This window comes from Cherax quadricarinatus, chromosome 100 (assembly GCF_038502225.1).
Source record: "Cherax quadricarinatus isolate ZL_2023a chromosome 100, ASM3850222v1, whole genome shotgun sequence".
Classification (NCBI taxonomy): Eukaryota; Metazoa; Arthropoda; class Malacostraca; order Decapoda; family Parastacidae; genus Cherax; species Cherax quadricarinatus.
Window position 1 is genome coordinate 22,501 of NC_091391.1, and position 14,028 is coordinate 36,528.

At 42.9% G+C, this 14,028-nt stretch overlaps 1 protein-coding gene across 4 annotated transcripts in view; it reads right to left on the bottom strand.

The window, feature by feature from the left end:
- Positions 1-14,028, bottom strand: part of Pcl (polycomb protein Pcl) — a 106,275-nt gene that overhangs the window by 2,757 nt on the left and 89,490 nt on the right. For all 4 annotated transcript variants that reach the window (XM_053799773.2, XM_053799770.2, XM_070079529.1 and 1 more), the window contains one exon: positions 1-2,897. This exon is cut by the window's left edge and continues 2,757 nt beyond it. In XM_053799773.2, coding sequence (XP_053655748.1) covers positions 2,268-2,897 — 630 coding nt within the window. In that variant the 3' untranslated portion in view covers positions 1-2,267. The remainder of the gene's footprint in view (positions 2,898-14,028) is intronic.

The window sequence follows — 14,028 nt, forward strand, 5'->3', positions numbered from 1 at the left end:
GGTTTGGGATATTGGCAGTTTGGAGGGACATCTAAACTGTCATATCTGAGAGCCTTTGCAAAGACAGTGATTATGCATGAGTGATGGTGAAAGTGTTGAATGATGAAAGTTTTTTTTCTTTCTTTTTGGGGTTTTCTTTTTTTTGGGGGTTCTTTCTTTTTTGGGTCACCCTACCTCAGTGGGAAATGGCCAATATGTTAAAAACAAAAACTTTAAAACACTTGAAACTTTGGAAAGTTTCCAGACATAATTGGTAGAGAGACAGAGCTCATAGAGCATGTAAACAGTGGACAGGTTATGCATAGATGCCATAATAGCGAATCAGGAGCCATGTAAACGAGTTTTTGGGTATAATTTGAAATGTCCATATTAGAGAATCATCATAAAGCAGGGCCCTCATGTATGTATATATGTATATACACAGATACTGTACATACATATGCTGCATATACACACCAAGTACTTTAAACACAATATGAAAAAAAAAAACGTAAACAAAATGACAACTGCCAAACTGAATTTTCTCATTTAAACAAAAATTAAATACATACTGTAAATTGTATGAAATTATTTTTATCTTTAACCAACACAATTTAATTCTTGTTCAACTGTCAAACTGACAGACTGTACATAAATTTAAAAAGTGGCTCCTAAATATTTAAATATAATCAACGACAAAATGTAAAGCACCGTGTAAAACATCAATTATGTACCTGGCAATAAACTAAAATACACACAAAAGAAAGCTTCCTGATCTTCTGTGTCAAATACTGTAAACTCTGGTCTACTGATCAGCTCGACAGTAGTCGACTCTCCAATGCCGCAGCTAAAATTAAACCTTTACATTTATAATCTGTACATGTCACGGAAGATTAATGCATGATAACGTTTTGTACTGTCATCATTAGGTATACAAAAGGGACAGAAATAAGGTACTCTAGCAACTATGGTCAATGGCAGTAAATGGTATAATGCTGAAATATTTCTCAGACAAATTTATAATTCCTGGAATGTTACATGCTGCAACGCTTGAAACATCTTACAAGTTGAGCACGATGGAATAGTGGCAGTGATAGTTAAAGGGCCAACAGTAGGGACCTTTGGGTCAGGTTCATATTTTATGTAAAAAGGTATAAAAATATTTTAAAAACTCTAAAAAGAGTACACAATGCACTACTAGTATGTCATACAAAAATGACTGGTTGAAACTTAACATGTTTGTGGAAGTCATAACAGAAACTTGTGTACATATGAGGGAGGGCAGGTTTAGGAACCTGACCCTTCCCTACTGCCCACCTTGACAAACTGTCGGCAATCTTTGGCAACAAAACAATTTATAAACTTATCTACGTGGCTACACACAATGCAGTTTTTCATGCACCACTATAAACAGGATAGCCACTTTATAACAATCCAAAACAAAGCAGGTTCAAAATAGGAGAATAACCTGCCACACAAATACATCAGTCAAGGCTAGGACACTTACTTTCTGTATCTTGAGAGTTGTATGTAAGGCACACACTACAGTTTTAGGAAACTAAGTTAGACAGTGCAACCATGCAACAAGCCTTTACAATTCAAGTACAGACTTGAAAACATCTGTTGCAAGGGCAATACAGTCTAAAATGTTTCCTATAATTGAAATATGCCTATGTTACATATAAACTCCTGGTATACATATACCATTTGTTGTTATACCTTGAAATTTGTATACAGGTATTCCCATTTGGCGTTCAGTAGGTGCCCTCACATTTACAGGAATCGTACATCCGCAGTCATACAAAAACCTGTCTGGCATTCACATCACCAGATAAATATAACCATAAAACAAATACATGACTTATTTACATGACTAAACAATAGTGAAATTACTTGTATTGTGGTTGCTTTGGGCTGGTCCAACACCTTACATATCATCCAAAAGTTACTACTTTCAAAAAATTTAAAATTTCATGATCAACCAGTTGACCCAGTTATAATAAATATTTCTCAAAATTTAATTTGAATTAACTTCTGGTCTACTACCTGCCTAAGCAACCATATCACAAACTAACGTTGAGGCTGTGTTGCACCTGACAAACCTCACTCTTGCATCACTTACTCTGGCAGTGCAATTTGAACACAGTCTGAATGTGGTTATGGAGTTGGTGCTTAATTTAAGTTTGTCTCATAATATACTATTTCCAAATTGGTTTCCTCAGAAATAACTTTTAAGAGAAAACCCAAGTGACGTGGACAGGAGCCACATGCAGGATTTGGAATTCACCTTATGAGGAACTTGGACTGTCCCATTCTATGAGGTACTGAACTTTATCTTCAAAACTAATTCTTTTTGCTATTACATGGAACTTTTCACCACTTGCAATCCGGTTTGCAGCCCCAAAATAGTTGTTTACAGTTGATTTAAGGTCATTGAAGGAGAAGCCAGTATCTCCAACTTTATTATCCTCCACTACATCACTACAGTCATCTTTAGAGCCCGTATGTAATCTACCACCGAGGGCATAGTCCACACAGTTTTTTATGCTGTTTGTGCCATTTAATCTTATTCCATTTCCACCATTTATACTTAAAGAACCATTCTGCAGAAGGAACATGATCTTAGCTTTGTCGCACTTCTTGCGGAAACGTCTTCTCTTCACTTCACCGTTTTTCCCAATGCGGATGTCATTTTCACTCAGTTTCCGCTTAAGAGGTCTAATAACAGGCATACCATAGCTGAGTGAATCCAGATTAAGAAAGGGATTATTCTGACCTTCGAAGTTTGAGGGAGGAGGAATGAAGGAGTCTAAAGTACCATGTGACGAAGTCTCATCTCCACTGGTATCACCTGGAGTGACGCAATTTGGCGTTGGTATATCAAGGCCTGATTTGCTAACAGGTCGCACACCTTCTTCCTGAAAACATTTAATGCTTTTGAGCAAAGGCAATAAAAAAACAAATATGAATATATATAGTGAGTATGTATGAGTATCAACTTATATGTGGCTGTTCTTAAAACTATGTGCAGAGTCTGCCTTCACCAAGATCATTCCACTTCCTGACCACTCTGAAGATAAATATTTCCTAATACTCCTGTGGCTCATTTTTGCCTTTAACTTCTAATGATGTCTCTGAGTTCCAGCTCATTGCCTCTCAAAACAGACTATCCCTGTCTACTTTTGCAATATTCATGGGTATTTTGTATGTATGCTATGACCCCATCCCAGTTCTTCTGTCCCCCAGTGTTGTTAGGCCCAATTTCATTAGCCTCTCCTTGTAGCTCATGCCTCTTAGCTCAGAAACAAGCCTTTCTCCAGTTTCTTAACATTCTTTATCAGGTTCAGGTTCCACACTGGTCCTGCATACTCCAGGATGGGCCTAACATATGTTGTATAAAGGGCCCAGGATGACTTTCCATATTCCTGAAGGTTACTTTAAAATTTGCCATTCCAAGAAGGACTGGAAGTATTTTATTATTATTATATTAACATTTTTTTTTAACACATCAGCCATTTCCCACCAAGGCAGGATGACCCAAAAAAGAAAGAAAAAATTTTAACCATTCAACACTTACACCATTGAAGGCAGTGAAGAGTTTTTACGAGGATAGCGAGGCTCAAGTTAGAGTATGTAGGAAAGAGGGAAATTATTTCCCAGTAAAAGTAGGCCTTAGACAAGGATGTGTGATGTCACCGTGGTTGTTTAATATATTTATAGATGGGGTTGTAAGAGAAGTGAATGCGAGGGTCTTGGCAAGAGGCGTGGAGTTAAAAGATAAAGAATCACACATAAAGTGGGAGTTGTCACAGTTGCTCTTTGCTGATGACACTGTGCTCTTGGGAGATTCTGAAGAGAAGTTGCAGAGATTGGTGGATGAATTTGGTAGGGTGTGCAAAAGAAGAAAATTAAAGGTGAATACAGGAAAGAGTAAGGTTATGAGGATAACAAAAAGATTAGGTGATGAAAGATTGGATATCAGATTGGAGGGAGAGAGTATGGAGGAGGTGAATGTATTCAGATATTTGGGAGTGGACGTGTCAGCGGATGGGTCTATGAAAGATGAAGTGAATCATAGAATTGATGAGGGGAAAAGGGTGAGTGGTGCACTTAGGAGTCTGTGGAGACAAAGAACTTTGTCCTTGGAGGCAAAGAGGGGAATGTATGAGAGTATAGTTTTATCAACGCTCTTATATGGGTGTGAAGCATGGGTGATGAATGTTGCAGCGAGGAGAAGGCTGGAGGCAGTGGAGATGTCATGTCTGAGGGCAATGTGTGGTGTGAATACAATGCAGAGAATTTGTAGTTTGGAAGTTAGGAGGAGGTGCGGGATTACCAAAACTGTTGTCCAGAGGGCTGAGGAAGGGTTGTTGAGGTGGTTCGGACATGTAGAGAGAATGGAGCGAAACAGAATGACTTCAAGAGTGTATCAGTCTGTAGTGGAAGGAAGGCGGGGTAGGGGTCGGCCTAGGAAAGGTTGGAGGGAGGGGGTAAAGGAGGTTTTGTGTGCGAGGGGCTTGGACTTCCAGCAGGCATGCGTGAGCGTGTTTGATAGGAGTGAATGGAGACAAATGGTTTTTAATACTTGACGTGCTGTTGGAGTGTGAGCAAAGTAACATTTATGAAGGGGTTCAGGGAAACCGGCAGGCCGGACTTGAGTCCTGGAGATGGGAAGTACAGTGCCTGCACTCTGAAGGACGGGTGTTAATGTTGCAGTTTAAAAACTGTAGTGTAAAGCACCCTTCTGGCAAGACAGTGATGGAGTGAATGATGGTGAAAGTTTTTCTTTTTCGGGCCACCCTGCCTTGGTGGGAATCGGCCAGTGTGATAATAAAAAAAAAAACTTACACCATCAATCATACATGATCACTGTCTTTGCAGAGGTACTCAGATACAACAGTTCACATGTACCTCCAAACAGCCAATATCCCAAACCCCTCCTTTAAAGTGCAGGCACTGTATTTCCCACCTTCAGGACTCAAGTCTGGCTAACCGGTTTCCCTGAATCCCTTCACAAAATATTATCCCACTCATACTCCAATAGTTCATCAGGTCCCAGAAAACATTCATTTCCACTCACTGCTATCTAACTCGCTTGCTGAAAGTCCAAGCCCCTCACCCACAAAACCTCCTTTACCCCCTCCCTCCAACCTATCCTAGGATGACCCCTACCCCACTTTCCTTATACTATAGATTTATACGTTCTCCAAGTCATTCTACTTTGTTCCATCCTCTCTAAATGACCAAACCACCTCAACAACCCCTCTTCAGCCCTCTGACTAATACTTTTAATAACTCCACACCTCCTAATTTCCACACTACAAATTCTCTCTATAATATTTACACTACACATTGCCCTTAGACACAACATCTCCACTGCCTCCAGCCTCCTCCTCGCTGCAGCATTTACAACCCATGCTTCACACCTGTTGAGAGGGTTCATGGAGATAAGATGGTTCGAGATAAACACACTTGTCGGGTTGTAATACTCATATTAGCAGAGTGTGAGAGGGGAGCCCAGCCTAGCCTGTTGATGCCTGTAGGTCTATTCGTGGACTGAGGGAGAGGCAGAGCGTGTGACGCTCACATGCAGCATCACATGACATCACACATGCTAGCCGCAAAGTCTAGCAAAGGGGTCATCTATGTAAAACATATGGATGGTACTGACACTCAGATAACATATACAGAGGATCAGCAACTATGCTGACACACCCATATAAGTGTTGGTACTACTATACTCTTGTACATTCCCTTCTTTGCCTCCATGGATGACGCTTTTTTGTCTCCACGGATACCTAAAAGCACCACTCACTTTCTTCCTTCAACAATTCTATGGTTAATCTCGCCCTTCATAAACCCATCTGCTGACAAGTCAACTCCCAAATATCTGAACACATTCACTTCTTCCCTACTCCCTCTCTCCAATGCGATATCCAATTTTTCTTTATCTAAACCATTTGATACCCTCATTACCTTACTCTTATCTATGTTCACTTTCAACTTTCTTCCTTTACACACCCTCCCAAACTCATCCACTAACCTTTGCAACTTTTCTTTAGAATCTTCCAAAAGCACAGTATCATCAGCAAAAGTAACTGTGTCAACTCCCATTTTGTATTTGATTCCCCATAATTTAATCCCATCCTTCTCCCCAATACCCTAGGACTTACTTCTTTTACAACCCCATCTATAAATACAGTATGTTAAACCACCATGGTGATGTTACACATGCTTGTCTAAGACCTACTTTTACTGGGAAGTAATCTCCCTCTCTCCTACACACCCTAACATGAGCCTCACTATCCTCATAAAAACTCTTTACAGCATTTAATAACATACTACCTATTACATATACTTGCAACATCTACCACATTGCTCCCCTTTCCACCCTATCATATGCCTTTTCTAAATCCATAAATGCAATGAAATTTCCCTACCTTTATCTAAATATTGTTCACATATATGTTTCAATGTAAATATATAACAACATATTAACATATTATTATTTTTTTTTTATTAACACACTGGCCGATTCCCACCAAGGCAGGGTGGCCCGAAAAAGAAAAACTTTCACCATCATTCACTCCATCACTGTCTTGCCAGAAGGGTGCTTTACACTACAGTTTTTAAACTGCAACATTAACACCCGTCCTTCAGAGTGCAGGCACTGTACTTCCCATCTCCAGGACTCAAGTCCGGCCTGCCGGTTTCCCTGAACCCCTTCATAAATGTTACTTTGCTCACACTCCAACAGCACGTCAAGTATTAAAAACCTTTTGTCTCCATTCACTCCTATCAAACACACTCACGCATGCCTGCTGGAAGTCCAAGCCCCTCGCACACAAAACCTCCTTTACCCCCTCCCTCCAACCTTTCCTAGGCAGACCCCTACCCCGCCTTCCTTCCACTACAGACTGATACACTCTGTTTCGCTCCATTCTCTCTACATATCCGAACCACCTCAAGAACCCTTCCTCAGCCCTCTGGACAACAGTTTTGGTAATCCCGCACCTCCTCCTAACTTCTAAACTACGAATTCTCTGCATTATATTCACACCACACATTGCCCTCAGACATGACATCTCCACTGCCTCCAGCCTTCTCCTCGCTGCAACATTCACCACCCATGCTTCACACCCATATAAGAGCGTTGGTAAAACTATACTCTCATACATTCCCCTCTTTGCCTCCAAGGACAAAGTTCTTTGTCTCCACAGACTCCCAAGTGCACCACTCACCCTTTTCCCCTCACCAATTCTATGATTCACCTTATCTTTCATAGACCCATCCGCTGACACGTTCACTCCCAAATATCTGAATACATTCACCTTCTCCATACTCTCTCCCTCCAATCTGATATCCAATCTTTCATCACCTAATCTTTTTGTTATCCTCATAACCTTACTCTTTCCTGTATTCACTTTTAATTTTCTTCTTTTGCACACCCTACCAAATTCATCCACCAATCTCTGCAACTTCTCTTCAGAATCTCCCAAGAGCACAGTGTCATCAGCAAAGAGCAACTGTGACAACTCCCACTTTATGTGTGATTCTTTATCGTTTAACTCCACGCCTCTTGCCAAGACCCTCGCATTTACTTCTCTTACAACCCCATCTATAAATACAGTGGACCCCCGGTTAACGATATTTTTTCACTCCAGAAGTATGTTCAGGTGCCAGTACTGACCGAATTTGTTCCCATAAGGAATATTGTGAAGTAGATTAGTCCATTTCAGACCCCCAAACATACACGTACAAACGCACTTACATAAATACACTTACATAATTGGTCGCATTCGGAGGTGATCGTTATGCTGGGGTCCACTGTATATTAAACAACCATGGTGACATCACACATCCTTGTCTAAGGCCTACTTTTACTGGGAAATAATTTCCCTCTTTCCTACATACTCTAACCTGAGCCTCACTATCCTCATAAAAACTCTTCACTGCTTTCAGTAACCTACCTCCTACACCATACACCTGCAACATCTGCCACATAATAACAAATAATAACAAATAATAATAATAACAAATAACATTGTCATCACTACTACTGCTGCATTCACTACAGACTTTCACAAGTTACATGCAGGAGGGCCCTGCTTATACGGCTTATTAGGTTTCAGGCTATGGCCATAAAGTGAATCACCCTTTTCAACTTTTAAATGCATGTAAATGCCTGATAACATGTTTATACTATCATATATTAAATTAACAACAGAAGTAGGCCTAAAAATACAATAAAAAATTTAAATGTATATTCAGTCCATTCATTACTTACCTTAAAATATTTTTTTGGCCTTAACATAAGGTGAGAGGTGAATAGGAAGCCAGGTGTGGCAGCCTGAGAGGTGAGTAGGAAGCCAGGTGTGGTAGCCTGAGAGGTGAGTAGGAAGCCAGGTGTCACAGCCTGAGAGGTGAGTAGGAAGCCAGGTGTGGTAGCCTGAGAGGTGAGTAGGAAGCCAGGTGTGGTAGCCTGAGAGGTGAGTAGGAAGCCAGGTGTGGCAGCCTGAGAGGTGAGTAGGAAGCCAGGTGTGGTAGCCTGAGAGGTGAGTAGGAAGCCAGGTGTGGTAGCCTGAGAGGTGAGTAGGAAGCCAGGTGTGGCAGCCTGAGAGGTGAGTAGGAAGCCAGGTGTGGCAGCCTGAGAGGTGAGTAGGAAGCCAGGTGTGGTAGCCTGAGAGGTGAGTAGGAAGCCAGGTGTGGCAGCCTGAGAGGTGAGTAGGAAGCCAGGTGTGGCAGCCTGAGAGGTGAGTAGGAAGCCAGGTGTGGCAGCCTGAGAGGTGAGTAGGAAGCCAGGTGTGGTAGCCTGAGAGGTGAGTAGGAAGCCAGGTGTGGCAGCCTGAGAGGTGAGTAGGAAGCCAGGTGTGGCAGCCTGAGAGGTGAGTAGGAAGCCAGGTGTGGCAGCCTGAGAGGTGAGTAGGAAGCCAGGTGTGGTAGCCTGAGAGGTGAGTAGGAAGCCAGGTGTGGCAGCCTGAGAGGTGAGTAGGAAGCCAGGTGTGGCAGCCTGAGAGGTGAGTAGGAAGCCAGGTGTGGCAGCCTGAGAGGTGAGTAGGAAGCCAGGTGTGGTAGCCTGAGAGGTGAGTAGGAAGCCAGGTGTGGTAGCCTGAGAGGTGAGTAGGAAGCCAGGTGTGGTAGCCTGAGAGGTGAGTAGGAAGCCAGGTGTGGCAGCCTGAGAGGTGAGTAGGAAGCCAGGTGTGGCAGCCTGAGAGGTGAGTAGGAAGCCAGGTGTGGCAGCCTGAGAGGTGAGTAGGAAGCCAGGTGTGGTAGCCTGAGAGGTGAGTAGGAAGCCAGGTGTGGCAGCCTGAGAGGTGAGTAGGAAGCCAGGTGTGGCAGCCTGAGAGGTGAGTAGGAAGCCAGGTGTGGCAGCCTGAGAGGTGAGTAGGAAGCCAGGTGTGGCAGCCTGAGAGGTGAGTAGGAAGCCAGGTGTGGCAGCCTGAGAGGTGAGTAGGAAGCCAGGTGTGGTAGCCTGAGAGGTGAGTAGGAAGCCAGGTGTGGCAGCCTGAGAGGTGAGTAGGAAGCCAGGTGTGGTAGCCTGAGAGGTGAGTAGGAAGCCAGGTGTGGCAGCCTGAGAGGTGAGTAGGAAGCCAGGTGTGGTAGCCTGAGAGGTGAGTAGGAAGCCAGGTGTGGCAGCCTGAGAGGTGAGTAGGAAGCCAGGTGTGGTAGCCTGAGAGGTGAGTAGGAAGCCAGGTGTGGCAGCCTGAGAGGTGAGTAGGAAGCCAGGTGTGGCAGCCTGAGAGGTGAGTAGGAAGCCAGGTGTGGCAGCCTGAGAGGTGAGTAGGAAGCCAGGTGTGGCAGCCTGAGAGGTGAGTAGGAAGCCAGGTGTGGTAGCCTGAGAGGTGAGTAGGAAGCCAGGTGTGGCAGCCTGAGAGGTGAGTAGGAAGCCAGGTGTGGCAGCCTGAGAGGTGAGTAGGAAGCCAGGTGTGGTAGCCTGAGAGGTGAGTAGGAAGCCAGGTGTGGCAGCCTGAGAGGTGAGTAGGAAGCCAGGTGTGGCAGCCTGAGAGGTGAGTAGGAAGCCAGGTGTGGCAGCCTGAGAGGTGAGTAGGAAGCCAGGTGTGGCAGCCTGAGAGGTGAGTAGGAAGCCAGGTGTGGTAGCCTGAGAGGTGAGTAGGAAGCCAGGTGTGGTAGCCTGAGAGGTGAGTAGGAAGCCAGGTGTGGCAGCCTGAGAGGTGAGTAGGAAGCCAGGTGTGGCAGCCTGAGAGGTGAGTAGGAAGCCAGGTGTGGCAGCCTGAGAGGTGAGTAGGAAGCCAGGTGTGGCAGCCTGAGAGGTGAGTAGGAAGCCAGGTGTGGCAGCCTGAGAGGTGAGTAGGAAGCCAGGTGTGGCAGCCTGAGAGGTGAGTAGGAAGCCAGGTGTGGTAGCCTGCCTGGCTGCCACACATCACAATTATGCTTTACTGTGATTGTATATACATGTATTTTGTTCATATGATATGTAGCATATTTTTTACATAATTTTGAAAAAATGTCATAGATGAATTAATAAAATGTCTATAATAACATAATATATGACATTTAAAGCACCCAGTGATTTCATTGTGTACCTGCATACCAGAAGGTACAGGCACACACAAATACAATTAAAACATTTGAAATTCTGGAAGTTTGCAGACATAATCAAGAGACTCGGAGCTCATGGAGGATGTAAACAGTGGATAGGTGGTGTGTAGATGCCATAATAGCGAATCAGGGAGCCGTATAAACAAACTTTTGGTTATAACTTGAAATGTCCATATTAGCGAAGTGCTGTACAGCAGGGCCCTACTGTATCTGAAAATGCACTGAACAGAGTAATACATGAGAAATGTTAGGCTATGTTCCAAGAATCTAAAAAGTTAAACCCCTAAATAAAAATATTCTGAAGTACAGTACTGGGCTCAGACCATATTAACCCTTTGACTGCCGCAACCCCAAATCTTGAGGTGTCTCCTGGCATCGCAAAATAATTGAAAAAAAAAAAAAAACTTACAGAATTATGCTCTCGCGAAGTTAGCGACCTCGGTGATATTTACGAATAGGCGATTTCGCCCACTTTAAGCTCTATTTTCGGCTAATTCCATTGTTCCAGTCGACCAAACTCATAACTATTTCTTTCTAACTCCATTTGTTCTATCGATTGAGTGAAAGAAACTGCCCATTTACCAATTTCAATTACCCAATAAAGTGGTCAGAAATTGGCAATCTGGCCAATTTCACGCAAATTAAAAAACATGTTAATTTCAAAATAGGGTCCAGAATGAACACTGCAGACATTCCTGGCCCTAAAATAACATTTTCTTTGTTCATCAGTCATGTTTCCAGGCCCCTCTGATAATACTCTTGCTTTCTATTTTGAATTTTTATTCAAACAAAAAATAGAAGATTTACTGTTATGCAGACTGCTGCAATATTGTAATAATTGTATAAATAATATCAACTCATTCATGACTGCATATTAGAATGACTAGTTGGACATGTATTGGACAATGACATCATTTGTTTACTCTTGAACATCGGCAAAAATTAAACATTTCCCCTACTTTGAGCTCCATTTCAAGGTCCTTTTCATAGTAAAACCAATCAAAATCACGTCTATTTCTATATGTTTTCCATTCTATCAAATGTGACTACGAAAACAAGAATATAACTATAAAAACTACACGAAAATACACCTCAAAGTCGGCATTTTAATCCAAAAACAAGGTCGGAGTTTTTTTTTCTTATTATGCACTGGGTGCTGCAGGATTTTTTTTTATATGGTACACACTGACCACACAGACCCATTCTCTCACATGTGGGCCTACCAACTTTCTCCTGCTTGATTTGAAGCCGCTAGAATTTTTGAGTATACATACGTCAAACACATTGGCTTGTAAGACGTATATATACAACTGAAACAGTCAAAGAGTTAAAAACCTGCAACAGAAAGTCAATACCCGGCTCAGTTGTGTGGGACCTTCACCTTCAATCCCTGACTATCAATACCCGGCTCAGTTGTGTAGGACCTTCACCTTCCATCCCTGACTATCAATACCCAGCTCAGTTGTGTGGGACCTTCACTTTCAATCCCTGACTATCAATGCCCGGCTCAGTTGTGTGGGACCTTCACCTTCAATCCCTGACTATCAATACCCGGCTCAGTTGTGTGGGACCTTCACCTTCCATCCCTGACTATCAATACCCAGCTCAGTTGTGTGGGACCTTCACTTTCAATCCCTGACTATCAATGCCCGGCTCAGTTGTGTGGGACCTTCACCTTCCATCCCTGACTATCAATACCCGGCTCAGTTGTGTGGGACCTTCACTTTCAATCCCTGACTATCAATGCCCGGCTCAGTTGTGTGGGACCTTCACCTTCCATCCCTGACTATCAATACCTGGCTCAGTTGTGTGGGACCTTCACCTTCCATCCCTGACTATCAATACCTGGCTCAGTTGTGTGGGACCTTCACCTTCCATCCCTGACTATCAATACCCGGCTCAGTTGTGTGGGACCTTCACCTTCCATCCCTGACTATCAATACCTGGCTCAGTTGTGTGGGACCTTCACTTTCAATCCCTGACTATCAATACACAGCTCAGTTGTGTGGGACCTTCACCTTCCATCCCTGACTATCAATACCCAGCTCAGTTGTGTGGGACCTTCACCTTCCATCCCTGACTATCAATACTCAGCTCAGTTGTGTGGGACCTTCACCTTCCATCCCTGACTATCAATACCCAGCTCAGTTGTGTGGGACCTTCACCTTCCATCCCTGACTATCAATACCCGGCTCAGTTGTGTGGGACCTTCACCTTCCATCCCTGACTACTGGCTAATACAACTTTATGAGGAAAAATGTTTTACAACTATGATGATAAACCAGTTAAGCAGCAATACAACCCATCTCTCTAAAACAAAGGTAACTTACCTGCATTTTAACCCTTTCAGGGTCCAGATCCCTGCTCTCAAACTTGCTCTCAGGGTCCCGATCCCTGCTCTCAAACTTGCTCTCAGGGTCCCGATCCCTGCTCTCAAACTTGCTCTCAGGGTCCCGATCCCTGCTCTCAAACTTGCTCTCAGGGTCCAGATCCCTGCTCTCAAACTTGCTCTCAGGTTCGCAGAAAATAAATAACACGCCGGCCACCTCCCACCGAAATGATACAGAATCTTTTTCCAAAAGGCAATGAAACCAAAAGTACAAAATTTGATGGGAAAACTTACGGAATTATGCTCTTGCAAATTTAGTGGTCTCAGTAATATTTACACATTGGCAATATTGACCACTTTGTGCTCTATTTTTGACCAATTCCATTATTCCAGTCAACCAAACTCGGCTATTTCGCTAGTATTCCTTCTATCCTTTTGACTGAGTACAAGAAACTGCCCATTTACCTAGTTCAACTACCCAATAATCAGAAATTGATAATCTGGCCAATTTCACACAAATTTCAAGAAATGCCAATTTCAAAATAGGCCCCAGAATAAACAATGCAGACATTCCTGGCATTAAAATAATTTCTCTGTTTATCAGTCATGTTTCCAGTCCTTTCTTATATTATGCTTGCTTCCCATTCTGAATTTTTTTTCACACAAAAAATAATTTACTGTTATGCAGACTACTCCATTATTGAAATAATTATTATTATTTTTTTTTATTATCATCACACTGGCCGATTCCCACCAAGGCAGGGTGGCCCGAAAAAGAAAAACTTTAACCATCATTCACTCCATCACTGTCTTGCCAGAAGGGTGCTTTACACTACAGTTTTTAAACTGCAACATTTACACCCCTCCTAATGTCAACCCATTCGTGACCACGTATTAGACTGGTCAGTTGGACACGTATTGGATGAGTGATGTCATCTGTGTACTCTGGAATATCGGCAAAAATCGAACATTTCTGCTACTTTGAGCTCAATTTTAAGGTACTTTCAGTTCTGAAACCAATCAAAATCATCTCTATTTCTCTAATATATTTTTCATTCTATCAAATGAGACCAAGAAACCGAAAATACAACCATAAAAACCATACAAAAATACACATCAAGTCGCTGTTTTACACTAAAAATATCTGGAGAGGAGAAGAG